Source organism: Psilocybe cubensis, chromosome 1 (assembly GCF_017499595.1).
Source record: "Psilocybe cubensis strain MGC-MH-2018 chromosome 1, whole genome shotgun sequence".
In the NCBI taxonomy this organism is placed as follows: Eukaryota; Fungi; Basidiomycota; class Agaricomycetes; order Agaricales; family Agrocybaceae; genus Psilocybe; species Psilocybe cubensis.
In genome coordinates, this window is record NC_062999.1 from 2,837,448 (window position 1) to 2,863,581 (window position 26,134).

At 49.5% G+C, this 26,134-nt stretch overlaps 14 protein-coding genes across 14 annotated transcripts; 5 read left to right on the forward strand and 9 right to left on the reverse strand.

The window, feature by feature from the left end:
• Positions 1–204: 204 nt before the first annotated feature.
• On the reverse strand, positions 205–2,213 carry JR316_0000949 (Aspartate--tRNA ligase, cytoplasmic; the record flags this gene model as incomplete). The annotated part of the gene is made up of 8 exons (XM_047886763.1): positions 205–480; positions 534–657; positions 717–1,107; positions 1,164–1,323; positions 1,373–1,516; positions 1,566–1,925; positions 1,980–2,109; positions 2,161–2,213. The coding sequence occupies 8 exons, from the start codon at positions 2,211–2,213 to the stop codon at positions 205–207; spliced, it is 1,638 nt and encodes a 545-aa protein (XP_047754509.1).
• A 298-nt stretch (positions 2,214–2,511) lies between these two features.
• On the forward strand, positions 2,512–4,067 carry JR316_0000950 (Aspartate aminotransferase, mitochondrial; the record flags this gene model as incomplete). Its single annotated transcript, XM_047886764.1, has 6 exons — positions 2,512–2,623; positions 2,688–2,797; positions 2,851–2,979; positions 3,029–3,250; positions 3,302–3,852; positions 3,911–4,067. 6 exons carry the CDS (start codon positions 2,512–2,514, stop codon positions 4,065–4,067), a joined length of 1,281 nt encoding a protein of 426 aa, XP_047754510.1.
• A 352-nt stretch (positions 4,068–4,419) lies between these two features.
• JR316_0000951 (uncharacterized protein) lies at positions 4,420–6,296 on the forward strand (the record flags this gene model as incomplete). The annotated part of the gene is made up of 2 exons (XM_047886765.1): positions 4,420–4,719; positions 4,866–6,296. 2 exons carry the CDS (start codon positions 4,420–4,422, stop codon positions 6,294–6,296), a joined length of 1,731 nt encoding a protein of 576 aa, XP_047754511.1.
• Positions 6,297–6,418: 122 nt separating this feature from the next.
• Positions 6,419–7,706, reverse strand: JR316_0000952 (Elongator complex protein 5; the record flags this gene model as incomplete). Its single annotated transcript, XM_047886766.1, has 5 exons — positions 6,419–6,519; positions 6,578–6,689; positions 6,744–7,156; positions 7,216–7,347; positions 7,409–7,706. The coding sequence occupies 5 exons, from the start codon at positions 7,704–7,706 to the stop codon at positions 6,419–6,421; spliced, it is 1,056 nt and encodes a 351-aa protein (XP_047754512.1).
• A 137-nt stretch (positions 7,707–7,843) lies between these two features.
• JR316_0000953 (uncharacterized protein) lies at positions 7,844–8,693 on the reverse strand (the record flags this gene model as incomplete). Its single annotated transcript, XM_047886767.1, has 3 exons — positions 7,844–8,318; positions 8,368–8,530; positions 8,582–8,693. The coding sequence occupies 3 exons, from the start codon at positions 8,691–8,693 to the stop codon at positions 7,844–7,846; spliced, it is 750 nt and encodes a 249-aa protein (XP_047754513.1).
• Positions 8,694–8,861: 168 nt separating this feature from the next.
• Positions 8,862–10,165, forward strand: JR316_0000954 (Putative carboxymethylenebutenolidase; the record flags this gene model as incomplete). Its single annotated transcript, XM_047886768.1, has 8 exons — positions 8,862–8,979; positions 9,132–9,182; positions 9,233–9,292; positions 9,341–9,366; positions 9,420–9,449; positions 9,809–9,949; positions 10,006–10,023; positions 10,082–10,165. 8 exons carry the CDS (start codon positions 8,862–8,864, stop codon positions 10,163–10,165), a joined length of 528 nt encoding a protein of 175 aa, XP_047754514.1.
• A 532-nt stretch (positions 10,166–10,697) lies between these two features.
• Positions 10,698–12,497, reverse strand: JR316_0000955 (translation elongation factor EF-1 alpha; the record flags this gene model as incomplete). The annotated part of the gene is made up of 8 exons (XM_047886769.1): positions 10,698–10,735; positions 10,795–10,912; positions 10,971–11,580; positions 11,642–11,778; positions 11,835–12,047; positions 12,108–12,202; positions 12,264–12,398; positions 12,464–12,497. The coding sequence occupies 8 exons, from the start codon at positions 12,495–12,497 to the stop codon at positions 10,698–10,700; spliced, it is 1,380 nt and encodes a 459-aa protein (XP_047754515.1).
• A 440-nt stretch (positions 12,498–12,937) lies between these two features.
• On the reverse strand, positions 12,938–14,708 carry JR316_0000956 (Serine/threonine-protein kinase ppk6; the record flags this gene model as incomplete). Its single annotated transcript, XM_047886770.1, has 4 exons — positions 12,938–13,292; positions 13,343–13,460; positions 13,509–13,968; positions 14,025–14,708. 4 exons carry the CDS (start codon positions 14,706–14,708, stop codon positions 12,938–12,940), a joined length of 1,617 nt encoding a protein of 538 aa, XP_047754516.1.
• Positions 14,709–15,324: 616 nt separating this feature from the next.
• On the forward strand, positions 15,325–17,551 carry JR316_0000957 (Protein MEMO1; the record flags this gene model as incomplete). Its single annotated transcript, XM_047886771.1, has 12 exons — positions 15,325–15,365; positions 15,421–15,529; positions 15,583–15,606; positions 15,663–15,808; positions 15,859–15,906; positions 16,274–16,320; positions 16,368–16,464; positions 16,522–16,590; positions 16,645–16,757; positions 16,815–16,926; positions 16,977–17,095; positions 17,196–17,551. 12 exons carry the CDS (start codon positions 15,325–15,327, stop codon positions 17,549–17,551), a joined length of 1,281 nt encoding a protein of 426 aa, XP_047754517.1.
• A 181-nt stretch (positions 17,552–17,732) lies between these two features.
• JR316_0000958 (uncharacterized protein) lies at positions 17,733–19,147 on the reverse strand (the record flags this gene model as incomplete). The annotated part of the gene is made up of 6 exons (XM_047886772.1): positions 17,733–17,819; positions 17,885–18,366; positions 18,459–18,524; positions 18,585–18,666; positions 18,743–18,794; positions 19,059–19,147. The coding sequence occupies 6 exons, from the start codon at positions 19,145–19,147 to the stop codon at positions 17,733–17,735; spliced, it is 858 nt and encodes a 285-aa protein (XP_047754518.1).
• A 287-nt stretch (positions 19,148–19,434) lies between these two features.
• JR316_0000959 (uncharacterized protein) lies at positions 19,435–20,651 on the reverse strand (the record flags this gene model as incomplete). Its single annotated transcript, XM_047886773.1, has 5 exons — positions 19,435–19,671; positions 19,727–20,129; positions 20,185–20,290; positions 20,360–20,554; positions 20,612–20,651. 5 exons carry the CDS (start codon positions 20,649–20,651, stop codon positions 19,435–19,437), a joined length of 981 nt encoding a protein of 326 aa, XP_047754519.1.
• A 527-nt stretch (positions 20,652–21,178) lies between these two features.
• JR316_0000960 (Set1 complex component spp1) lies at positions 21,179–24,836 on the forward strand (the record flags this gene model as incomplete). The annotated part of the gene is made up of 5 exons (XM_047886774.1): positions 21,179–23,137; positions 23,197–23,576; positions 23,639–23,730; positions 23,782–24,469; positions 24,524–24,836. 5 exons carry the CDS (start codon positions 21,179–21,181, stop codon positions 24,834–24,836), a joined length of 3,432 nt encoding a protein of 1,143 aa, XP_047754520.1.
• Positions 24,837–25,318: 482 nt separating this feature from the next.
• Positions 25,319–25,786, reverse strand: JR316_0000961 (putative U6 snRNA-associated Sm-like protein LSm1; the record flags this gene model as incomplete). The annotated part of the gene is made up of 3 exons (XM_047886775.1): positions 25,319–25,489; positions 25,540–25,655; positions 25,723–25,786. The coding sequence occupies 3 exons, from the start codon at positions 25,784–25,786 to the stop codon at positions 25,319–25,321; spliced, it is 351 nt and encodes a 116-aa protein (XP_047754521.1).
• Positions 25,787–25,883: 97 nt separating this feature from the next.
• On the reverse strand, positions 25,884–26,108 carry JR316_0000962 (uncharacterized protein; the record flags this gene model as incomplete). The annotated part of the gene is made up of 1 exon (XM_047886776.1): positions 25,884–26,108. The coding sequence occupies one exon, from the start codon at positions 26,106–26,108 to the stop codon at positions 25,884–25,886; it is 225 nt and encodes a 74-aa protein (XP_047754522.1).
• Between the last annotated feature and the right edge of the window lie 26 nt (positions 26,109–26,134).

Genomic DNA, 26,134 nt, shown 5'->3' on the forward strand with positions numbered 1-26,134 from the left:
TATCATCATCAGCTAAATTATTATAAACGCAGGATCTTTGCTTCTCTTCGGACGGCTGACTCGCCGCCAAACTTCCGAGTTTCGAGTTCTTTCACACACTAAAAACATTTATGGAACGAAAAAAGAAGCTTGCGTATTCAACGGCCTAATTACAAACTACGTAACCAACTCGTTTCTTGGTCCTTAAGTCCACTGGTTGGAAACCTAGGGTTCAAGTCTCTTGGGATCTCTCGGGAACAGAGATGCCCGTCTTATGTTATTGAGTTTGAGGAAAAGCATCAGCACGCGCTCCAAACCAATTCCTCCTCCACCATGAGGAGGGCAGCCCATGCGGAAAGCATCAACATAGGGTTTCATCGATTCAGGATCGACTCCTTTGCTGAGCATCTTTTCCGAAAGAACTTTAGGGTCATGGATACGCTGCGCTCCAGAAAGAATCTCCTCGCCCCGCATGAAGAAATCGTACGAATTCGACAATGTCTGCCACGGGTATAAGCGCTCCACAGCATTAAAATCATAGCATAAACACTTACGGGATCTTCTGGATCAGGCATAGTGTAGAATGGGCGCAGCGCCATAGGGAACTTGTCAATAATATAATAGTCGGTGTCATACTTGGCCTTGATGAGCCTGCCTAGTCTCTTCTCATTTTCTGTGCTGGAGAATATCATGTGTGAGTATTTTTTCCTAACCCTGCAAAGATAACAAAAAGGTACCTAAAGTCATCCAGGTCTTCTCTGGGAACTCCGTCTTCAACGAGGATTTCAACAGCTTCTTTGAACGAAAGAACCAAGGTACCCTCAGGTCCTTCCCTCCACTTGAAGTCATCTGCTGGGAACTGCTTCTGGACAACGTCTATTTCTTTTCTATACTTGTCACGGAGGCCGCTGAAAATGTGTTTGAGCATTCCATCAAGCATTTCCATGACTTCATGGTAATGCTCCTCAATGGCCATCTCGAGATCAAGACCGATAAACTCTGTCATATGGCGGTGAGTGTTGGAATCCTCAGCACGGAACACCGGTCCAATTTCGTAGACTCGCTCAAAATCTGCGGCAATAGCCATTTGTTTCGCGAGTTGTGGAGATTGAGCCAAGAAGGCGTTACCTATTAAGTGTCAAATGAGATACATGAACAATTATCTATATTGAATCTGATCTTACCCTTGAAGTAACTGACTTTGAAGACAGATGCTCCTGACTCTGTTGCAGCTCCTTGAAGTTTTGGACTGTGGATCTCCATGAAACCATTGGCGCTTAGGTATTCACGGAAGAGGTCTCCAATGGCGCCCTGCAGCCTAAATACGGCTTGATTGGTTTGCGTCTATGCGATCCTGTTTAGAATATATTTTAAGACTTGCGATTTTACTTACTCGAAGGTCGATAACCCGATTATTTAAGCGCGTCTCGAGGAGAACACGGTTGTACTGGACCTCAGCATTGGCATCTTGTTCCGGACGATTAGCATCCTCGACGGTGAATGGCAATCGAGAGTCCAATCCTGCAATCAAATGAATCTACGACAAATTAAGAAGATGCAACGAGTCGCGTTTTGATTCATCTTACCTTGGAGATATGGATTTCTACATCGGAGACGGACGCGCTTTTGATTGGCTCGGAAGTTTTCTCTGCGACTCCTTCAATGAGCACTATACTCTCATCGGCCAAACCTGCAGCCCATTTGACCATCTGCTTTGAAACTTTCTCAGGAGTCACCACTAGAAGACCTTGAATGGAATCGGTGCGTTGGCGCAAATTGAGAAAGACCATTTTGTTTCCCTGGGCTCGTGAGGTCTGCACACGAGCACGAATAAGCACAGGTTGGCCGACGCGGTTGGATAGCGATGCAATCTGATCTCTCGCACGTCGTGGACGTGACTGAGATTGATTCAGCGGAAGAGCGCCGTAGAATTCTTTAGCATAATCCTGTGTCGCAAAAGATGTGAATCAAGGAATCTAGAGATTAGATATTGGACTGACGACTTCTGCATCCGCCTTCTGCTGAGCCAACTCTTGTTGTTTTGCAGCCTTTTCAGCAGCCTTTGCGGCCTTCTCAGCGGCTTTGGCAGCCTTCTTGAGCGCACTTTTGGTGGGTGCGCCTTCGTCGTTCCTGGAAATAAGTATTATGAGACTGATCTTGGGGTGAAGAAGTCATACATACTGATTTGGTTGCTCTGGAGGAGGAGTCTGGTTTGGTTGTTCGGCGCTGGCCATTGTATATGAAGAATAAAAAGATGGAGAAAAGATTAGTTTGAAAAAAGAGAACTGGAGTCACTGACGTTTTTATGCTGGAGTCATGGAGGATGTGACTGATTCTGGACCGATAAAGTGCAGATAAGATTAGATTGGCGGAAGGAATCGGCTAACGGTCTAGGTTGACATGGCCGCACAAGGTCCGAAGGCCGGTGCAGTATTTCCGCCATCAATAGCATGAACGATCCTCCATTGCGCTCCTTTAAGCCCCGTTTCTTTTTTTCTCTCTTCCCTGAACACCCCGACTTTCTTGTATATCATGCTTGCTACCTCCTTTGCCCGCCGTTCTGCCCTCGGCGTCACCACACAGGCCCTACGTTCTGTGTCTACCTGGAATGCTGTTCCAGCCGGCCCTCCTGACGCCATTCTAGGTGCGTCTTCCCCAGTCTGGGGTTCAGGAGTCTAGCGAAAATAAACTCGCATCCATTTCTATAGGTGTTACTGAAGCCTTCAAGGCCGATAAAGATCCGCGAAAGATCAACCTGGGTGTTGGTGCTTACCGCGACGGACAGGGCAAGCCCTACATTCTGCCTAGTGTCAAGAAGGTAGGCTAGACCCACCATCTAGAGACAACTAAATTCCAGACATACTGTTACAGGCGGAAGAGATCGTACAAGCGTCAGCTCCCGACAAGGAATACCTTCCTATCACTGGTCTTCCCGAATTCACCAAAAATGCTGCTTTGTTGGCGTACGGCGCGGACAGCGCTGTGATCAAGCAGGGTGCTGTATGTGTGTTTTCTCGCGTCTTTTTCCATCCCGACTCAAAAAAGATAGGTTTCTATCACCCAATCCATCTCCGGGACTGGTGCCCTCCGTATTGGTGGAGAGTTCCTCGCTCGCCACTACCCCCACGCAAAAGTAATCTACGTCCCAGTCCCAACTTGGGGAAACCACATTCCTCTGTTCCGCGACTCTGGTCTTGAAGTACGTGGGTACAGGTACTTCAACAAGGAGACCGTCGGATTGGACTTTGAGGGCCTTAAGGCCGACCTCAAGGTACGGAGCTTCTTCCGTTCTCTCGGCCTTGATTTAACCACTATATCACAGGCCGCACCAGAGCACGCCATTGTGTTGCTTCACGCCTGTGCCCACAACCCTACAGGTATTGATCCCACTCAACAGCAATGGGCTGAGATCTCCGACATCGTGAAGGAGAAGAAGCTGTTCCCCTTCTTCGATATGGCTTACCAAGGCTTTGCCTCTGGTTCGACCTCTAAGGACGCTTTTGCTGTCCGTCACTTCGTTGCCGAAGGACACCAAATTGCCCTTGCACAGTCCTTTGCCAAAAACATGGGTCTGTATGGAGAGCGTGTTGGCGCATTCTCTCTGACCACCGCCGATCCGGCTGAGAAGGCACGTGTCGACAGTCAACTGAAGATTGTCATCCGTCCTTTGTATTCCAACCCTCCTCTTCATGGTGCCCGCATCGCCAACGCCATTCTTAGCAATGGTGAGCTTTACTCCCAGTGGGAGTCCGAGGTCAAAGGAATGGCCGACCGCATCATAAGTATGCGCGAAAAACTCTACAACTACTTGCAGAAGGATCTCGCCACTCCTGGAGAATGGGGGCACATCAAGAGTCAAATTGGAATGTTCAGGTACATGTCTATAATTATTACACCTCTTCCATACTCTGACCAAAATGTCCCCGAATAGTTACACTGGTTTGACAACTCCACAAACTAAAGCCCTCGCTGAGAAGGCACATGTCTATATGACTGCTGACGGCCGTATCTCAATGGCCGGTCTGAATGACAGCAATATCGAGCACTTTGCTCAGAGCGTAGATGCTGCTGTCAGAGACAAGCTGTAAAAAAGGTTTCTCTTCCTGGAGCATACCCCCACGAACAAGCTATCTTCAATTAATACCTCTACTTACATAAAGGATGTTACTCTAGAGTCTACGCATTTTAGAATCTTAGATGTTCTTTCTATCTTACGTCGCAAGAGTTTTTACTCTGAGCTCAGGATTCATATTCAGGGCTCATCCACGTGATCGTGCTGGAGAGATGCTATGGGAGGTTAGAGTTAAATTCAGGACGCTAACGCCAGGCATTGTTCCATTCCCTTTAAAACCTATCTATCACCAATAAGCGAGCCTCCACTTTCTCTTTCTTTCTTTCTTTCTTTATTGCCCTCTTTCTTTCTCAACCTCTCCTTTCTTTATGGTTATGAATCCTCGACCTCCCTCTCCTACTCTTCCAGGCGCTTGGGCTTCCGCTTGGAGTCTGAGAAAGATCTTCAAATCCCAGGAAGGAACAAGTCCGAAATTCTCAGAGTCCGCCAAGCTGTGTTCCGTCGTTTGCGATACCGAAAATCCCCCCGCCGCCATTCCAAGATCGCCTGGTGTTGGGGGGTCGAACAGCTCAAACACATACGACGACGACAAAGCGTCTCTCTCCGCCTCTCACGACGACGACGAGTCCATCACTTCTGACGATTTCCACAGCTTCACTTCTGATGAGGTAGGCATTTCTCCATCTGCGCAGATATTAATTACGTTAATAGATGTCGTACTCTTTAGGACATCACGCTACTGCCGGTTATATCAAATGCACGTATCGGTGTGGCGCACTGTTCTTGTCGATTTATTAACCGATGGCTTTTACAGGTCTTCAACAGTGAAGGGGAGCAGAACAAAGAGGGAGAAACGACTCTTCCCGAGACACCACAGTCTAAAATTTTCTCTTCCGATATCAGCTCGACCCTGCATGATTCGGCCTCTCGGGAAGACGTCACCTTGTCGGATACAGTTCCTTCGAAAGTTTGTAGCACAAGTCCTACACGTCCTTCAACGAAACTACCCGATCCCGCTCTGAATGATGACCTTGCCAACTCTTCATCGGATTCTAGGCTGTCTGAGGCCAGTTCTGGTACCCGTCCCCCTTCCACTGTGTCTCGGAGGACCTCTTCTTCAAGCAGTTGCAGCGATCGCTCTGTTGCTTTTAGGAGAATTGAAAATGAGTACGATGGCGAGTCTACGTATTCGAATTATTCTGGATTAAACTATCCACGCATGTGCACGTTAATTACAAGGCTCGGAAATGGAATCACCTCCGAACAGAGCCTTACCGCGAGTCATCCCCAAAACGTCTCGCCGGTCAGTCCAAGGCAGATACTACGAAGACGTTTTGAAAACGAATATCATGACCAACGAAATAACGATTTTTCGCTTTCTCAGCCTGACGGAAATGACCCATGGACGCTTTCGCTCGAACCTACTTTGACTTCAGCAGAACCTTCGATATCGCAAACCTCTACTTCCTCATCCAGCGGGACTTCCAATACCTCAGAAGACGAGGATGCTCCCCGGCGATTCTTTCCAGCAGCGTATCCCTCCCGATCCCAGTCGTTCTTTCAACAGAGTTCTTCCAATCCTTCGCGTGTACGTGCAACATATGACACAGAAGTTAGTACAACTAGGCGCGGCTCAGAGAACTCCGTGTATGCACTTTCGCGTGAAGAGATATATGCTCCTGAGTCGGCAAGCCCACCGCGTCCTATAGGAGAAGATGCTCCACGACCACGGAATGTTGTTCAGAAGACCAAGGAATTCTGCAGCAAATTCAAGAAACTCCTTGTCCCCAAAAAGGCACCCAAACCGAAGGATGTCAAAGGCCTCTTACACGATTATCCGCTGTCCGACCACATATTCAGCAGTAATGCCCCCGTGCAACCAATTATTCCGCACCTTCTTCCCCCTTCTCCGCGAGAGGTATCACCCTGGTCGTTCGTTCGTCGTCGGGGAATGCAACGGGAACCCAAAATGTCTTTGCCAACCATGCCAAATCCCGAACATCGATCTCAACGCATAGTTCAGTCTTCCACCACGAGCGTGGATAAGCATTCTTACGAATACCATGCAAGACCCAAAACTCTGGAGGAAATAAGATCCAAAAGGCGATTTTCTTTGCCTGTATTTTCTGGACCGCCTGCTGGCCAGCCCAGCGGCTCGATAGGCCACTCACATTTGGCCTACTCTTACCAAAGACGTCCTATGGCAAGCTCAATTCACTCTGCTAGTCAGACAACAGCTTCTTGACGCAACCAATATCACTTAATGCGACACATTATTCTCACCAAAGTAAAACTGTACCACATTACAACTTGTATATTTCTATTATTTGCCCCCCTGAGTTCTTTATTTTTATGTAGATTATTCGATCATATATCAAGATCTTCGTCTGGGTCGTCGTCGTCGATATCATCTGCAGAGTCTGGATCGTAGAATATCGCGGCTGGAGCACTACTTGTCATAGGTTTTCCTGCGTTTGACTTTGTGTGAAAAAAGAAACTTAATAACTAAAAAAAGTAATATTTCACCTTCATGAGCGTACGGCAAAGGCACCTTGGCTCGGGATTCCTGCTGGGAAGATGTCAAGCTAAGATTGAATGGCAAATTTTGCGTAGGATCCGGTGCTGTGGGTTGTGCGTGCTGTTCGCGTATTAGTGGAGAAATGCGGATGGGATTTAGAAGATTTACACATACTTCTTTTTGTTTTTTTGTTAGGTCCATTATGCTTTCCAAGTCGGATAGAGCGCACGGTCCCCCTAGAGCAAGCGACCATCCCTCCAAGACGCGTTCTACGCCGCGCTTTCTACCCGCGCCTTCTCTTACAATAAGCTCAACGACAAGCTCCAACGTGCTTCCACTGCCCTGTCCTGCCGGTCCAAAAACGATACGTTCTGTGTCATGCACCCTTTCGCTGACCGGAATAAACACACTCCAGAACTTGGGCAAGGGCGAGATGGGAGGTGGAGGCAACAAGAACTCTGTCGTTAGATGGGCGATGAGTGCCGGTGGGTGGACAATGGCATGTGAAAGAGAAGGTGAAAACGTTGTTTGTGTTATCAACGGCAGCAGAGGCGAGGGTGATTGGGAGTGTAGAATAATGCGTATGTCTATATTTGTAGGATGATAACTTTTTTGAAGATGCCTAACCAGATCGAGAAAAACATACCAGAATGAACTTTCGCGACCGCATAAAGCTTGGAAAGAGATCTGTACGTCTCTGAAACAGATCCTATGTCTTCCAACAGAGTATCGACCGAGTCGACAATGATGTTAATCGGTCCCGAGTGGCTTTCTACCGCTAAATCGAATGAAAGGATCAGGATCGGTTAAATTTGACAAAGCCGATTCAATTGACGCACCTTTCGTCACAATCGCCAGCAGTTCGGTCTGTAAGTCTGCTTCATTGTAACCTGAGACTCGATCTGTCCAATCATAGACATTCAGCGAGGTCGTCGTTTTCTCATCGACGAGACTAGAAGGCGGATAGAGCAGACAGAACAAGAGGTTTTCACGATCGATCTGTTTGCCTTTGGCGCCGACATTATTGGTCAGTATAGACCTTAGGACAGGCAACCCGCTCTGCGCCAAAGACGACTGGACGATAAGTAGTGGATGCCTATGGGCCTCATCGTTCAGGATCGAAGAAAAGAGTGACATCTTTGAAAGAGTTGGTCATGGTTTGATCTAAAATTGGGAGCCCTTTGCTGAACATTTTGGTTTACATCATCAAAAGTACTGGGTTTCCTCCACAAAATGGTATTGTGCATGCACTAAACGCGATACATGTAAATAAGCTAATTAGCCTTTTTAGACCATGTTTCTCTATCCAAGTAGCGCACTCCGAGATTCCACTGCAATATACCAACCTTTTTGGTGTGATGGTCAAGCTCGAAACCTGCTGACCGTAAGCAAGGACGAAGGTAGGAAACTAAAGGTGAGTCCGACGCTTCAATGCGCTCAAGTTTTGGATCATTGTTGAAAGCATGATCCACTGCATATTTTAGTAGATCGTCTTGGATTTTAGAGGGCCGGAACTGTTCTTCGACGTAGAAGTGCCGGATGACCGCCGTCTTAGGCTGCTTTTCGATTTTCTTTGTCTTTCCAGATGGTGTTGCCGCGTCCATGGCAATAAGTCCAACAAATGTCTGACCATATTCGAGCAGCCAAAGCCCCGAAGATGGTTGTTGAAAATAATACTTGGATATATCGGCGAGGTCGGGATAACGGAGTATTTCTTGGGTCATCTCTTCAAAAAATGGTCGATTTATCCTAGCGAAAGATTGAGTAGCTACTTTTTAAGCAATATCAAGACACACACCAGTCAATGAAAAACATTATAGGGACTGCTATAGACGCTAGTGCCGGCAAAGGTTTCAGGTACTCCATCCAACCGTGTTGGTCTGCAGGCCACCACTTCAACCAGTATATCATCAAAGATGAGAGGCCTGCCCAGATAGCAATTGTCAAAGGGTGTGCGTACGCTGTTTACTTGATAAGACGCGTGTCGAACTACATCAACGAAATATAGCTACCCTTGTTGTTTGCGACAGCCAGAGCCTGAAGGTTGGCCTTGGAGACCATAAATTGTACCAATTTTCTATCCTCCGGAGAATAAGGTCGAATCTGCGCGACGGGGTCTGCCATGATGAGAGACGGAAGACAAGCTTAGGCCGGACATGATGATTTGAGTTCGGTAGAGCGCCCTGAAAGTGAAAAACGCGGGTTGAGAACGCACGTGGGTGGCTGATCTAATTTTGGCTGAAGCGTAATCTTATCAGCTTGCGAGTTGCTCTCCTATTCCACAACCAGACCATGCTCATCAACAAGACCTTTCATGATATCCCTACCAAGCTCCACCCAAACGGGAGGCCTATACGTATCTTTGTGATAGCTCCAGTCATTCCAGATTACCCCGATGCCAAGTTCCCTGGTATGTGCTTGCTTTGATTGGGCCGCATTTCATTTGAACTGATTCCTGGTGATATCTAGGCGTTGTTGTTTTCAGGTTTGTGTTCTTGTATCTATTACGGGTTATAGTAAGCTCAGAAAGGTGACTCGATAGTGAAATATATCAAGTAACAGGCCCTGTCGAACGATTTGCAGGCCAGATTGCAAGCCAAGGATTCGTTGTCGGTCAGTAACATCAAATCCATACGACCCCATATTCAGCGTAACAAAATTAGCATGCCCATCTGTATACCACGAGTTTGAAGGACCAGAGCCGATCCCCTACGATACTGAAGGTATTTGCATTGTGAACCATAATCATCGCTACGTCTAACATGCATAAGGCACGGACAGAGGAAACAACTACAAGGTCAGTGCCTAGCACTTTTTTTGCTCGCTTTTTGGATACCATGCATCTTTTAGATTGAAAAAGAGCTCGCCGCCTACGACGAAGTGCGTCAATACATGATTTTTCAGTTATGACCTTGACAGGATACTGTTGTATTTATCAAGGATGCAACACTCGCGATTGATTTGCTAACTTCGCTAAAAAATTGCAACGGAAGGATAGCAGGTACGGAACATCCACCAGCCTTTGTCTCCCTCGTGAATTGATGACCCGCATTCAGCGACTGGCATGTGCCTAGGTGGGCATTTGGTGCGCCCACAATCTCTTCTCACTGCACACTCGGAACCGAATAACCAGTAATAACCTTAATATGCAATCAGGCATTCCGTGTATGTCGTCATTTCTTTAGCGCCCATACTCTTTTCATCTTAGCTTGATACCTAAATAATGTCTCTTGTGATAGGCGGCGTTCGACCCACGAGTTCTTGCGTCTGTCTGCTTCTTTGCAACAGATATCCACAGCGCTTCTCTAGGAAAAGGAAAGAACGACGACTCTTTAATCAAAGTTCAAAAGGGTGACTTGAAAGGCAAGGGTGAACTAGTCGTGCGTCATTTCTTGTCTTGAACGGACATATCATCACATTGACAAACTGCGCACAGATGATCTTTGGCAAACAGGTACGTCGTTGAAATTATACTCCAAATGTTCCTGCTGGGCTTCAATATTCTGAGCCAGGACACCCATGTTCCTCGCCAAGGAAGAGATTTGATCCGTAAAACCCTGGAAGATGCGAATGTACCGGTTTCAGTGAGTCTTTGACACACATCTATGCGTCTGAATCTGAGAGAGAGATTTGGCAATAGTTCTTGGAGGTACAAGCCCAGCATGCCTTCATTAGAGACGAACATTCAAAGGGCAGATGGGACGCAGCATTGACCAGGTCTCTATTCACGTTCATGATGGAAGTATTTGAAAGAACAGTAGGAAGAGACCTCGGTCGAAGGGTCGTTCAGAGTACTGAGCCTGAACATGTGTGTTAACTTTGTGCAACCAAGAGCAAGTTTGTCGCAGGCAATAAATTCCCATAAAGCTTGATGTTTATTTTTTGGACGACGACCAGCTTACACAGAACAGTGTAACGCTATCCCTAGGACTACAAGAAATACAAGACGCAGAGAGCTTTTACGGACATCGATAGAGGGCATGTGGCGAAAATTTGACGCCAGGCTTCGTTATCATGAATACAGATGTTAAGGAGCAGGAAAAACACGTTGCAAATATGAGTACTTGTGAAGAAAAGAAAAAGAAACTAGCGAGATGAAAGAAATGATACAATGATTCTACATCTAGTTTACTTCTTCTTGGCAGCCTTCTCAGCGGACTTGGTGACTGTGATAGAACATTGGTCAGTTTAAAGAGATGACGGTCGGTCAGCAGAAAATACTAACCCTTGCCAGCCTTCTCGGTCTTGTCGACGGACTTGATGATACCGACGGCAACGGTCTGTCTCATGTCACGGACGGCGAAACGACCGAGAGGAGGGTACTCGTTGTAAGACTCAACGCACTGAGGAGGTAATGGGATGAGCAAAACGCATGATAAATCTCAAACCGTTAAAACGTACCATGGGCTTGGAAGGAACGAGCTTGACGATGGCGGCATCACCAGACTTGACGAACTTGGGGGAGTTTTCAATGGATTTACCGGTACGGCGATCAATCTTCTCAATGAGCTCAGAGAACTTGCAAGCAATGTGGGCAGTGTGGCAATCGAGGACGGGGGCGTAACCAGCACCGATTTGACCAGGGTGGTTGAGGACGATGACCTGGGCGTTGAAAGAAGCGGCCTCCTTGGCGGGGTCGTTCTTGGAGTCAGAGGCGACGTTTCCACGGCGGATATCCTTGACGGAGACGTTCTTGACGTTGAAGCCGACGTTGTCACCAGGGTTACCCTGCTCAAGCTGCTCGTGGTGCATTTCGACGGACTTGACTTCAGTGGTGACGTTCGAAGGAGCGAAGCTGACGACCATTCCAGCCTTGATGATACCGGTCTCGACACGTCCGACGGGCACTGTGCCAATACCACCGATCTTGTAGACATCCTGGAGGGGGAGGCGGAGAGGCTTGTCGGAAGGACGGACGGGGGGCTCGATGGCATCGATGGCATCGAGGAGGGTCTTGCCCTTGACGACACCAGCCTTGGTCTCACGAGACCAACCCTTGTACCAGGGCATGCTAAAAAAAGAAGGGATATGAGATTAAGTGAAAAAAAAAAAAACAAGACAGTCTAACGTACTTGGTGGACTCCTCCAACATGTTGTCTCCGTGCCATCCAGAGATGGGGACGAAGGCAACAGTCTTGGGGTTGTAACCGACCTTCTTGATGAAGTTGGAGGTTTCCTTGATAATTTCGTTGAAACGATCCTCGGACCACTATAGGACGAAACATATAAGAAATCGTAAAGGATAAGTTTGGGCAGAAAATTTACCTTGGTGGTGTCCATCTTGTTGACAGCGACGATGAGCTGACGGACACCGAGGGTGAAGGCGAGAAGGGCGTGCTCGCGGGTCTGGCCATCCTTGGAGATACCAGCCTCGAACTCACCGGTTCCACCAGCGATGATGAGGATAGCACAATCAGCCTGGGAAGTACCGGTGATCATGTTCTTGATGAAATCACGATGTCCTGGGGCATCAATGACCTAAAGTGTCATGTCTAATCAGTGACTGATAAGATGATAGACGAAACAGAGACGACTTACGGTAACCATGAACTTGGGGGTCTCGAACTTCCAGAGGGCGATATCGATGGTGATACCACGCTCACGCTCGGCCTTGAGCTTGTCAAGCACCCAGGCTGGAAAAGAAAAAAATTTCAGTGGTGCGAAAAAAAGAGGGAGATGAAAAATTTTACACACCATACTTGAAGGAACCCTTTCCGAGCTCAGCAGCCTCCTTCTCGAACTTCTCGATGGTACGCTTGTCGATACCACCGCACTTGTAGATCAAGTGTCCAGTGGTGGTGGACTTTCCGGAATCGACGTGTCCGATGACTAGATTAGATTGCGGCGGTCAGGGTCGAGTGCGATGAGACGAGAGATAAGATGGAGAGACATACCGACGACGTTAACGTGTTGCTTCTCTTTACCCATTTTGAGTTAGTTCTGGAGGAGATGAATGTGAGTACTTGATCTGGAAGAAAACAACGAGCAAGGGGAAAAGGAGGACATCTGGCTGGGGGCGATGGGATCCATCGGTAGACAGCGAGGGGGGCTGTCGGGGACGACGAGGAGAGGGAAAAAAAGAAAAAAGGACGTACTTTTTGTGTGAGTGTGAAGGAGGGAGAGAGGAAGATGGTGGTTAAGAGAAAAAAAGGACAGCGGAGTGTGTGCTAGTTATACTGCCTCCCAATCCAAATTTTTTTTATCGATAGATCTGATTGATCAGGTAATCGATGACTCGGTGCTTGTCGGCGGCTCCGGCTGATCTGATCCGGGGGCCGCGTGTTATTTTTGGATCATGTTTGATTCTGTAATATTTCTACAAGCATTGTATCCTACGCTAATTGTACAAGTCACTCCAGTTGCTCATCCTATGTCCACCCTCCATCGCCTGCCAGAAAGCGACACTGTAGGATTCTCTCAAATGTAGGCCGCGCGCTTATATCTACCTGCAGGCATGCTCGCACAAGCGCCGCCGCGTCGCCAAGCGCCCCTCCGCCATCTTGTTCCTCACCGTCTTTTTCTTTGCCCTCGGCGCATCGTTCATCCAGTGAGATCGCCGCGTTCGCAAATGGCGACGCAAGTCCCTCCTGCGCCTCAGCCGCCGTCATGAACGGGCATTCTCCTACCAGCAGCACATATGCAACCACCCCAAATGCCCAGACATCTTGCTCTTTCCCGTAGTATCGCTCGCCCCGTAGAATTTCGGGTCCAGCGTAGTCCAAGCTGCGCGATCGAATTAGCATGTGCATTTGGGAGACAACGTGGCCACTGACGTTCCGCTGAATGTATCCCATCCGCTCTTCTTCACAAGCCCAGAGCTTCCAAAGTCTATCAATATACATTTGCCATTAGGGCCTAAAACTACATTTTCATCTTTGATATCGCGGTGGACTGTATGGTTGTTAGCTATGTTCGATGAGGAGAACAGAATTTGTTTACCAATTCCATGCATGTGAAGAAAGCAGACAGCGTCCGCAATTTGGCCCAGGTACGTCCGGATAAGCGATGGAGGCAGGCCTTGCGGATAAGATTCGACCAGATCGAACAGGTCAGACGGCGGTGATGGGTCATTTGGCTTTCGTTCTGGCGTCGTGGACGGCAGAACCAGATAATAGTAATGACTATCCTCAAAGAAGTCGAGAAGCGGGCAGATATTGGGGTGGCCTTTCACCACCTGACCGTCTTGCCAATCGAGCTGCTCGGACTGTGTGTTGTCACGCACTGTTGATTTAGAGAATCGCGCTGGATCCCATGGTCGGCGTGGGGGTAACACATAGGTTGTATTGGAGATAGCAGACATGACATATATTTCGATCGGGATAGTGCCATGTTTAGGGTGTTTTTTCCAGCAATCCGCTAGGATGCGCGACTTGATTACTTGTTTGATAACCAAAGGGGGCTATACGACGTGTGGTGAAATGTGTCCCGAGGAAGTACAGGTATTGGAATACTTACACCAAGCGATCCGTCTGCTTGCACCTCTCGTGCTCGTTTGACCAGCCCGTACGCACCCCTACCGATTTCTCCCTCGATGACGAATTCTGATATATTTCTACCACCCAAGAAAGACTGCTCCGCCGATGGCGATGGTGCACGGGTGCTGACGTTACTGAGGATGCTCCCGGAACTCGGAGTGCGACGCAAGTTGTCTGAAAGCATGGGAGGAGGAGAGGGCGGCTCGATGGGGGCGATGGATACACGTCCGGCGATCAGAGAAACTCTTTGCTGCGAGGATCTTCTTCGAGGACGCGGAGACGACGGCGAACGAGCCAACGGAGGAATATTAGGCGTTGTAGGACGACATGATAATGGCTGTGGAATGGATTGCGGAGAAGAAGTCATAACAAGGTTGATAACAGGGGACTTGTCTTGAAATGAATTATGGTGCTTGCGGCCATGTGAGGTTTGAGGCTCGGGCACCGGATCCGCGTTATTTTCCTCTAGTTCCTCACTTGGCGTAGACAGCGTCCCCGACGCCTTTGACCGCTCTGGCCTTTCATTCCAGTCGAACCCACGACCAATGGAGGTTACACCCCAGCTGCCGACGCTCGCTGTCCGATACAGTCTTGGTGCACTGAGTGGAGTGGAGTTCCAGTCGTCGTCATCAAAGGTAATTCCAACAGCGGAGGCCGAAAGCATATATTAGAACAAGGACGATTCTAGTATACTCACTGTTCTCTATGGGACAGATGAGCGTAAGTAGAGAAAGAAATCAAGACCCGTTCTCGGCGACATCACTAGTCCAGAGAGGTCTCAGGTCACACAGGACCCCGTGCCCATTCACTGCCCCACACGTGCGCTGACAGTGGACTTGGGGTAATGCAGCGCTGAGGTAGGGTAATTAGTCTACTTTTGCCAATAAACTTTCATTATAAACCTCTGCTCGGCGTACCAGCGCCTTAAGTGTCGTTTCCGCGCAACAAAGGGCATTCCGTCAATTGAATACGTTCCGGGGTTGGCGGTGTTCGGGGTACTAAATTATGTAAGCAGCTTCCGGTCCACCCACCGCCAAAGTTAGCCATCGTCAACGCCGTCTCCCTCAAGCCCAACAACTGTGAGTATGCCTCCCAAACTTCTGTCTTTTGTCCCCAGGCCGCCGTATGCATGCTATTCGACTCCTCTCGTCCAGGCAGAATCGCTGGAATCCGTGGATTTGGGCTGGATGGCTGCATAGCATGTTGGATAACGTCTTGGCCATGTTGGGACTCCGACCACTACAAATTTCGTTCTGACACCCTCTTTCTTCCAGTTCGCCATGGCCATCAAAATCGTCAAGAAGCGCACCAACAAATTCAAGTTTGTTCCTTTCTCGTGGATTCTCAAGTCGTTGCTCTGACTCTGCAATAATTAGGCGCCATCAATCCGACCGCTACCATGGAGTGAAGGAGTCATGGAGAAAGCCTAAGGGTATTGACAACAGGGTCAGGCGCCGCTTCAAGGGTCAAACCCCCATGCCCAAGGTGCGCGTTTTCGTCTCATATATGCCTCTGGAGTGTACTCAGAAATTTCGCAGATTGGATACGGATCCAACAAAAAGGTTTGCCTGCATTTCAAGCTACCCCAAGTTCCACCCATTCATTAGTTCCCGCCTAGACCCGCCACCTTCTCCCCAACGGCCTCAAGAAGTTCCTTGTGAGCAATGTCCGAGAAGTCGACCTTCTCCTCATGCACAACAAGTCTTTCTCTGCTGAGATCGCCCACAACGTCAGCAGCCGAAACCGCGCTACCATCCTCGAGCGGTACGTATCCTATTTGGACTTGTATAATTTGGTGCTCATATTTCGCATAGTGCCAAGGTTTTGGGCATCAAAGTCACCAACGCCGAGGCTCGTCTGCGGTCAGAGGAGTAGATTTTCGGTGGTTCATTTATTCCAGTCCTCTTCATGTATCATCACGTATGCTGTTAATCCACATGCGCCCATGCAACCCACATTATGCAAGCTATCTCTACGATTCTTTCCCAACCCAAAAACAGTAGAAAATCAGTGCAATCTGCTTGAGTCTGTCACGTCGTCACTTAGTATAACGCTTCCTGATTAGATTATCTACATGTACAGTGAACTCTCTTGAGTTGCTACTAATATCCATCACCTAGGTGTTCACATTCTTCTGACTACGCCGCAGGTTGAAAAGACGATGCGAGTTCTTCTAACTCGTTAACTGCGGCGTATTGGCACCACTGACTGTGATTTGACGATAAGCAGGGCTACAAGGAATGCATCACACGCCGGATCTTGGTACACTGCAGATGGTGATAGACAACCTCAGACAATGTGCTATGGACTAATCCCATTGCAGGCAAAACCCTTGATGCTGAGTTGACCCAATGGCTCAAGGAAGTAGGAGAGACACAGGAACCGTACCCTATCAAAGGGTGCAAAGCTATCATCGCACCGTCAGTCTGATTTCCCTGGACTGCGCCTCATAGCTAACTGTAAACTGATGGTAATAGGCACGCTGGGTATTCCTACTCTGGACCCACCGCTGCCTGGGCTTACAAGAGTATCGATACATCCTCCATGTTTGTTGCTAGGTCGTTATTTTAACTCCATAACGTGTATTGACATCTTCCCAGCAAACGCGTCTTCATCTTAGGACCCTCGCATCACTTTTATTTGGAAGGCTGCGCGCTATCCAAGTGCAAAGAATATGAAACGCCTATTGGCAACTTGCCTTTAGATTTGAAGAGTACGTGCATATCTAATCACCATCTTTCGCGTTATCTAATCGCAATACTATCAACAGCTATTCAAGACTTAAAGGCCACGGGCAAGTTTGAATCTATGGGCCAGCAAGCAGATGAAGACGAACATAGTATTGAAATGCATTTACCATATGTTCGAAAAATATTTGAGGGGTTATTCTTGACCTTTTCACGGGGTGGCAATGTGCTGATGCTTATTCCAGGAAGGATATTAGTATCGTTCCCATTGTCGTTGGAGCCATTTCAGAAAGCGTAGAAGCAACATTTGGTTCTATCCTGGCTCCATATCTCGCCAGCGAGGACACCCTATTTGTGATTTCAAGTGATTTTTGCCATTGGTAGGAGAATGCTTGTATATCTGGATGGGGTGCTAATAAGCGAATGCAGGGGAACAAGATTCTCTTACACCTTCTACTATCCAGAGCCGGCTCCAAGCTCTGCGTCTGGTCTTCGACTGTCCCGAAGCACAGCACCTTCGGCGGACTTTCCCATCTTTCAGTCTATTAGCCGCCTTGACCACGAAGCTATGGACCTTTTGACCTTGCCGCCCTCCACGGCGACTAAAGCCCATTCAGAGTTTGCGAAATATCTTGCAAGGACAAAGAACACCATTTGCGGAAGGCATCCTATTGGGGTGCTGTTCGGCGCCATGTCGGCTCTGGAAAAGAGCAAAGGCATCACGTCTGAAGTCAAGTGGGTGAGATATGAGCAAAGCAGCCACTGTCATTCTATCCGAGACTCTAGCGTAAGCTATGCAAGCGCCTACGTACGATTCTAAAGGATCTATAGAGTAACTAAATCTACCAAGAGAAATTAACTGTACCGACACATGTATTATCTAGAAATCAAGTAACTATTGTAGAAAACAGATCAAACTAGCAAACGGAGAAAGCTGTATGAAGATTACCGGAGATCTATTGAAGCATCTTGTTTTGGACTGCAAAGGCGAATTCGGCCAGTCAAAGGTTGCTGATGAGATGGTTTTGAAGACCGACAGGAGCGTCCTCTTCGTACTCCGATCCGGAGACACCTGGATCTTCAACGACCTAAATCAGGTCTGTGAGATTTTATGTTCTTTACCGGAAAACAATGGGTTTAAATATACACGCACTCTTCCTTTCTCGACCTCGATGTCCTCAAAGCCCCACTCCCTTGAGGAGCCGCCTGATAAATGGAGCCCGCTGACAAGAGCAAGGGGCTTCCACCCACCCAGCACTTGCTTGTCAGAGACGCCCTCTTCAGGCGATTTCCTCTGAAGCTCGGTGAGAGAGCAGCAGCCGACCTTCATGTGCAAGTTACGGTCGCCCACGAAGCTGCGCACAAGGGCGATGGTCGTGGCAGCGTGGGTGACGAGGAGCACGCGTCGCCGGTGTTCGTACGGCAGTCGCTTCATGATGGTGGGGATGAATGCGCTCGTGAAGGTGTCGACACGCTCGTGCAGCTCCTCGACGGATTCGCCCTTCCGGGTGGGGTAATATATGCTGGTCCAACTGGGGTCAACCTCCGGGAAATAGGTCTTTAGAGACTCGGTGGGTCCGGGGCGTGGATGGAGACCTGTACCCGGAGCGACAGGGGAATACCACTCTGCGAGACCTAGTTATTTTTTAATAATAGGGGCGGTCAATCGCAGGTCATGAGTGTGTCTGTGTGGGTATAGCCGATGGGATGTGCAGAGATTAACTCACCATGTTCAACGTAGATCGGGATGCCCAAAGCCTGCGCCAGGGGCTTGGACGTCTGAAGACAGCGATCTAGGGATGATCCAAAGGCTCAAAAAGCTGGTAAAGCCAAAAAACAAGGCCTTAGCTTACAATAAGGCGACGAGAATATGGCGGTTGGGCGATCTTCCTCTGGGAAAGACAAGAAGTACTGGCATAGTTCCTCCGCCTGGGTCTAATTGCCCCGAAAGCACCCCAAATCAGACCGAAATGGTTCGAGCAATGTTTATATGAACTGATGGTGTACGCACCTCTCCATATGCAGTCAAAGGGGGATCTCTAGGTAGACCAGTCGGACTCGTCCTGGATCATTAAGAGAAGAAGGAGAAGTCGGTTAGAAAACATGTGCATTAGGGCTCTATGACTAACCATACGGAATTGATCCAGTTCAATCTAAAACCTGCAATTTGAGGGCGCTGTTAGTGCCATCGTGATACGGCGATGAATCCAAGTGGGATTGAGACTTCACCATGTCGGGCAATATAGATTTTTTCAATCATGGCCATGTCAAGTTCTCGCTGATTGCGGGGGAATGGATAAAAAATTATAGCAAAAGCAGCTATTTACGACTGATTTACACGTGGGGGAGGCGCGTTTTTAATATCGCGTGGTCCGCTGGCTTGGTCAAGTCGAGATCCGACTCGAGGAGGTCTCATGGCAGATAGTGACAGGGTGTAATGTGTCTTTATCTCGGGAAAAATTTCATTCATGATCATGCAGGCAGGGTAAGAATGATATCGATGAGAAAAGCAAAAGACAATATACAGTGAAACGGAGCAAGGAAATTATATGCATCAAGAGGCAAAACAGCTACAGGTGAAAAAGCCATTTGGGAAGGCGAGATGTACAAAGGAGATATTCGAACATTCTCATAAACACCCCGAAAATCTTTTGTTTTCTGATACGCACGGTCCGAAACATTGGAATTGGGAGAGTCGTGCGATTAGGAGAGGGAGGGGAAGGCGGTCTGGTCATCGACGTTGACGACGGGGGCGCCGTTGTTGGGGCGGTTACCCCTGGGGGCACCACGGCCACGGGAGCCACGGCCCCTGTCGCCACGATCACCACCGCGACCTCCACGACCACGACCAGCACCACGGTCGGGGCGCTCGAAGCGAGCATCGATTTCGAGGTAGACCTTTTCTTCCTTCTTGGCACGGGCCTTGGGAGCGGCTTTGCCCTGGAGAGACAGATGAGAAAAAAAAGTAGGGGTAATGGGAGGGGATTGAACGGACCTTGCCAACAAAGTAGGCATCTTCTTCGTCCTTGGTGAGGACGACAGCATCTTTGAAGACGTCATCAGCACCATCATTGGCCTGACGAGTATTCTCCAACTTGGGGATGGCGGCAGCCTCCTTCTCCTTCTGCTGGGCAAGGTACTGGTCGAGGGTGAGGGTGTTATCCTCTTCCTCGGGTTCTCTCTCCCTGCGGGAACGACCCTCGGGCTTGGCATCGCCGTCAGCAGGAGCGGCGTCAGCAGCGGGAGCGCCCCAAGCATCTGCGTCAGCAGCGCCAGTAGTGCCCCAGTCGTTGGTAGCGGACTCGGCGACAGCGTCGATGGCAGCAGCTTCTTCGGTCTTTAGCTCGGCATTGCCGTCGTCACCACCCCAGGACTGGTGGACCTTTTTGTCAGAGTCGCTGAAAAGAGGTAAGAGGGAAGAAAAATAAGGAGAAAAAAAGAGAACAGACGCACGTCTTGCCGGTCTGGCTATGCCTGTCGAAGGGACGGCCTCTGCCACGGGGGCCACCACGGGAGCCGCCACGGCCGCCTCTGCCACGACCACCTTCGCGACCCTCGTCTGAAAAGAGAGAGAGAAAAAAAAAAGTAAACAGAAAAGAAAAAAGAAAAGGAAAAAGAGGATAGATACATTTCTTCTGGCCCTCGGTCTCCTCAGTTACAGGAGTAGAGTCCTTGGATGTGGGCTTGCCACCGCGGGCGTAGTACTTGCCACCACGAGCGGCAGGGCCTCCTCTGGACTTTTGGGCCTGACCACGAGAAGCGGGAGCTGGAGCGGGGGTAGACTCTGCCTTTGGAGGGGCAGGTGCGGACTGGACCTCATCATCTGGGGAAAAAGGGTGAGGAGAAGAAAGAAGAGGGAGAAAAAAAGAGGCAAACAGACCATCGAGAAGGGCGAAAGGGTTTTTTGAGACCACCGACATCTTGACGGGGCCCTTTTAAGTAGCAATCAGCAGCGGAAGAGGGTAGACTGGACGCGGGGGATGTCTGGGACGACGACGACGACAGGCAAGGGGACGATGGGCAGAAACTTTTTTCACACGGGCCCCCCGGAAGGGGGTGTCACGGGGCCTTGTGGAACTGTACAGTTGCAAAAAGATATAAAAGGGGAAAATGTTAGAGGGAAAGTCAACGCAAATACAGACAGGTGGGTGTGCTATGCTATGTTGATTTATTTTATTTTAATTAAGGAACTGTGCAGCCTACAAAAGCATCTCCCCGACGACTCGCCCGCTCTCGAGATGGTGTGGGTCGATGACCAGGAGACCGTAGATGGGCTGGAGAAGAACAAAGGACAGGACTTGGGTGCGGTGTGTTCTTGGAGGACCCTTCGTGGTCGCCGGGTGGACTATGTCGCAATGTCTCGTTGTACATACTATTCTATACTTGCTTATGTCATCTATATACTTGAATCATGTGCTCCTCGCTCTCTCTGTCTCTCACTCTGACCATGGCCTCTCGTCGCCTCGACATCTCCTCCCTCCTCTGCGACGACGACCAGCCCGCCTTTTCGCCCCTCGATGCCCTTGTCCACGCTGCCACAGAGGAGCGCCGCCGCCTCGATGCCTCCTTGCACCCCCCTCGCCCACCCCACTACGACCGCCAGCATGAGTATGACCACCGCGTCCGTGAGGAGCTTGAGCGCCAGCGTCTTTTTGACCGAGAGCGAGAGCGGGAACGAGAGCGAGAACGAGAAAGAGAGCTTGAGCGCGAGAGGGAGCGTGAACGTGAACGGGAACGGGAGCGAGAACGAGAGCAAGAACGAGAACGAGAACGAGAGCAAGAACGAGAGCGAGAGTTGGAAAGAGAGCGTTATGTTGTCCAGCAGCAGCAAATGCGCATACATCAACAACACCACATCGATCTCATAGCCCGTCAGCATCGCCAGCAGTCACACCCACCATCCATATCCCATCTCATCTCCCATTCCCCCCCGTCTGTCCCAGTCCCTCTTCCCCAGGTGTCCACCGTCTATCTCATCCCCCAAGGTCCCATCGACTCCCTCGATGATCCTCGTCCCATCAAAAAGCGTCGCTATTCGGAATCCCCCACTCGTCCTCTCCCAGACGATAAGGAGCGTATCGCCCGCGAGCGGGACAAGATGTATGTCGGCGAGCTCGGTTATGGCCGCGTTGACCCTTCCTCCGCTGGCCCTTCCTATCCTCCTCCTCCTCCACGTCGTCCCGGTTCCGGTCATGGTCACACCCATCTCAGGAAACCCGTCTCGGTAAACGATCTCCTCGTTGACAAGGAGCCCCCAAGACCCCTCTCCCGCGACACCGATCACCACAGGGTAGTCAGTCCTCTGGGCAGGCGTTCTCCCCCCGGCAGTCAGATAGGTAGGGCCAAGGCCGCACGCAAATCGGACGAGTTCGCGTTCAGGGAACCACCTCCCATCATCCACACCCCTCTCGAATCCGAAGTCAAGAAACCCCTCAAGGACGACTTCAAGGTCAAGCAGGAGCCAAAACCCCGCACAACTCCCTTCCTCGACGAACATCGCCCAAAGAAGCCTGTCGTCAAACAAGCACCCCCAACCCCAACCCTCCACAATAAGCCTCAGTCTTCCAAGTCCCAACAAGATGCTCATGAATGGTTTCTGCAGCACTACGATGAAGATCTATCCCCTACTACTTCTAACCGTCCTGAGCCTCCACATACCCCCTCACCGTCTCTCAGTCCCCTCACACCTGCGCAACCTCACCCTCCACCCCCTCCAGTGTCCGTCAAAACATTCACCGACTCGGATAAGCCACTTACCCCTATCACCTCGGCTGTCGCCACCCTGGAACAAGAGCTGGAGGAACTTGTTTCAGAACCCGCTATTTCCAACACTTCCACCACCTTGGTCAAAAAGCAGGAACCTGACCTTGACATGGATCTCGACGTCGACCTTGCCGTAACCGAACTTGTTGACACTCTGGAGAGCGATAACGTCAAGCACGAGTCATCTAACCGCAAGATGGAGGTCGATGTTGAGGATGAGCTACTCAGCCTAGTCCAAGACGATCGCCCGCCGCCTCCGCCTCCGCCTGCCCCTTCTCGGCGTGCTCCGGGATCCGCAGGATCGTCCTCTCACGGCTCGGCAGCGACGCCATCAACGACGGTCTCCACCCACAATGCCAATACAAAGCCGACATCAACAACATCCCTCGCTCCGCCACACCGTTCTGTCAGCGAAGCTGCCCGGCAAACTTCTCCACCTGTCATGTCAACTTCTTCTTCTACGGGCCCTGGCCCTGTCTCCGGCTCTTCTGCTTCCGCCACTGCCCGTCAAACATCCGCTCGGCCAACCTCTGAGCGCGGGTCCATGCCTCCGCCTGCTTCCACCTCCAGCGTGGGTGGCTCAGCCAAGAAGTCGACTGAACCAGTATCCGGTCTGAAAAAGAAAAAGGAATCTGCTCCAAAGGTGTGTTTACTCTATCTACTTTTTTTTTCTATATCATCCTTATCCCGTTAACACTACAGGCCGTTCCCAAAGCCAAAGCTGCCGCTGCTACTTCAACTGCAAAAGGACGGGCTAAACCTGCTGCTAAATCGAAGAAGGCAACCGCTCCCGATAATGGCGCTTCACCCACTCCTTCGGCGGCTGCGGCTGCCCCAGCTCCATCCAAAGCAGCAAAGACTCTGGCAGGCAGGAAGACTGCGCCATCGGCTTCCCGCTCACGTTCAGCATCCGTCATGCCTGCAGGTAGTGCATCCGTGGGACCGGAGAGCGATACAGTCAAACCGGAGAAACAGGAAGAGGAGGAAGAGTCGGAGGAGGAGAACGAGGATGATAAAGATAAACTCTACTGTGTCTGCAAAACCAAGTATGACGAAGACCGCGTCATGATTGCCTGTGATCGGTATGTGGACAATCAATGTCATCAGACAATGGACGTTGATCAATTTTTTTTTTCTTTTTAAGATGTGATGAGTGGTATCACACACAGTGTGTTCACATGCCGGATTTAGAGGTGGATCTTGTCGATCAGTTTATATGTCCACTTTGTGTTGAGAGTATGTCATTTTCTCCATCAACGACTCGAATATACTGATACCTCTGAGCAGAAAACCCAAAACTTAATCTCAAAACGACGTACAAACCTCGCTGTCTTTATGGGCTCCGGCATCCCGACCCATCGTCTACCAAGGCATGCCATAAAGCGGCTCGCGGCGCTTTCTCCAAGTACTGCTCAGACGAATGCGGCGTCAAATACATGCAGTCGCGCATCGATACCTGGGCCAAGAAGGGTGGCAAAACGGAGAAGCTCTGGGAGAGCGTCAAGAACGCGGAGAAGCGCGAGGGTGTAGTTGTGTGTGCTGCCGAGTCTGATTGTGTAAAGACAGAGACGGCAGACATCAAGGTTGAGAAACCCGAGGAAGAGGATAATCCCAAGCCTAAACAGCAACAGCGTATTGTCCCCCCGACAAAGAGTAAAGTCGAACAGGAAACGGATCGGCTCAACGCCCTGCTGGACTCTGTTATCAAACTTCGGGAAGAGATCAAGAAGAGTATGGAGGTTGTTATATGGCGTGAGCGGCTATTGAAGTTGGCTACTGAAAGGGCAGAGGCAGTAGGCCAGTGTGGATGGGATCAGCGTCTGTGTTTGGATGATGAGGAATGGGCTGATATGGGCGAGGCGGTGCTGGAGAGCTATGAAGAAACCAAGGCTGACCCTGATGCCGAAATGGAAGTGGATAACGCCGAGGAGCAGTGGTGGTGTCCGGGAAAGGTCGTGTGCGACCGTCATGCAGGGTATGTTTCTCAATTTGATTTCTTTTTTTTACTTTTGACCCAATATTCCTTCAGGTGGCAAGCTGTACGTCACAAGGACGTGTGTAAGGAGAGGGAAAAGAAGGAAGAAGCACTGGTCAAACTTACAACACGAGAGCGGGAAATCCGTAAAAGCATCGAGGACATGCTCGATCCCCAAAACACTAACAACCCATCCACGGCCACCTCTGCGAATGCCGGCAAAACGACGGTCGTCAAGGAGGCGGCGCCTAACGCCCCACTCAAATCGTCTACCAAAGCTGTCAATGGCCATCCCAAGCCCAAGGGCGGCGCAGCCGCGGGAGAGACGCTGAAAAAGGGCAAGAAACGCAAAGCCCCCGCGTCTTAATAGTCACGATCGTTATTTATGATCATTTTTACGACCAAAAACAACTGAAGCGCACATTTCATTTCTCTCACCCCTCCCTATATTGTATGTACCGCTTTTTGAGCTTTTGTGCGACTATTGTTTACATTTCATACCACGCTGTTAATAATTTCCGTACCTGTCATCTTCTTTTACATACTCTGGTGTTTTTTTTGTTCGAATCCCTTGCATTTTTTTTTTCATTTCGCATCTTGCTTGCTATCGCTTTCGCCCACATTTTCATCAGCGTGTATTCCTCGTGCTATGTGTAGCTCTTATTGGCATTTTTTCAGCTCCTTCAAGTGATAACTTGTGTGTATAGATAAAACTACTTTACAATCAATAGCTTCCGAGCGAGTTTGAGAAAATGTGGTACTCTCTCTTGGATGGGTCGTCCATGTATGAGGAGCGAGGGAGTCATTCCTCCCGTGAAAACGTGAAAGGTATACAAGAAGAGGTGCCTGTCAGTATCCGTCGCCTTCGCCCCCTTCTTTGCAGAATCCTTTCTGCTCGTACAAGATCTGGGATTTGATCTCTTCGCGTTCCTTTTTGGACTCGGCGTCTTGTTTGTGAAATGCCGCCAGCAGATTATATTCAACCTGCTTGAGAGGGACTTCTTCTTCTTTATCCAGATCCTGGTGGAGAAGCGTAAATAGCAGTATGAAGACAAATCAGATGCACATACAATTTCGCCGAGCAGCACAACATTCTCTCCTCGGATAAGGAAGAGACCATGCCAGCTCTCTGCAAATGCGTTTCCATGATATATACGTTCGACGGTGTCCTCGAGTACAAGATTGGCTGGAGGTTGAATTGTAAGACCTTGATTTTCCGGGATATCGGAGAGCAAGGATGAAATCCTACTCACCAAACTGATCATAGGAACGCAGGACACCATGAAGCTTCCTGCCGTCGCGTAGGATTACAAGCATCTTCCCTGGGCAGTGCGTATCATGTCCGATTGGAAATGGTTCGGGGTGGGAGCAAGGGCAGGAGGATGGTTGAACAATATAAGGAGAGGGAATTTGCTCAGGATGGAACTGGAGAATCGCGATGACTTTGAGCAGACGTACTGTCCACACAATCCACCAGGGAGCCCGATGTTGTGAAAGGAATTAAAGAGTCCATACTGGTCGTGAAAAAAAGAAAAAGCTGCTCTAGGCAGCGGAACCTTGGAAGAGTGCAAGCAAGCAAACCCAACAACACACCAGTCCCACCTCTATTCACGGACCGGCCTAAGTAACAAACATCCATAATTAAAAAAATGGCTCTGCTTGTCG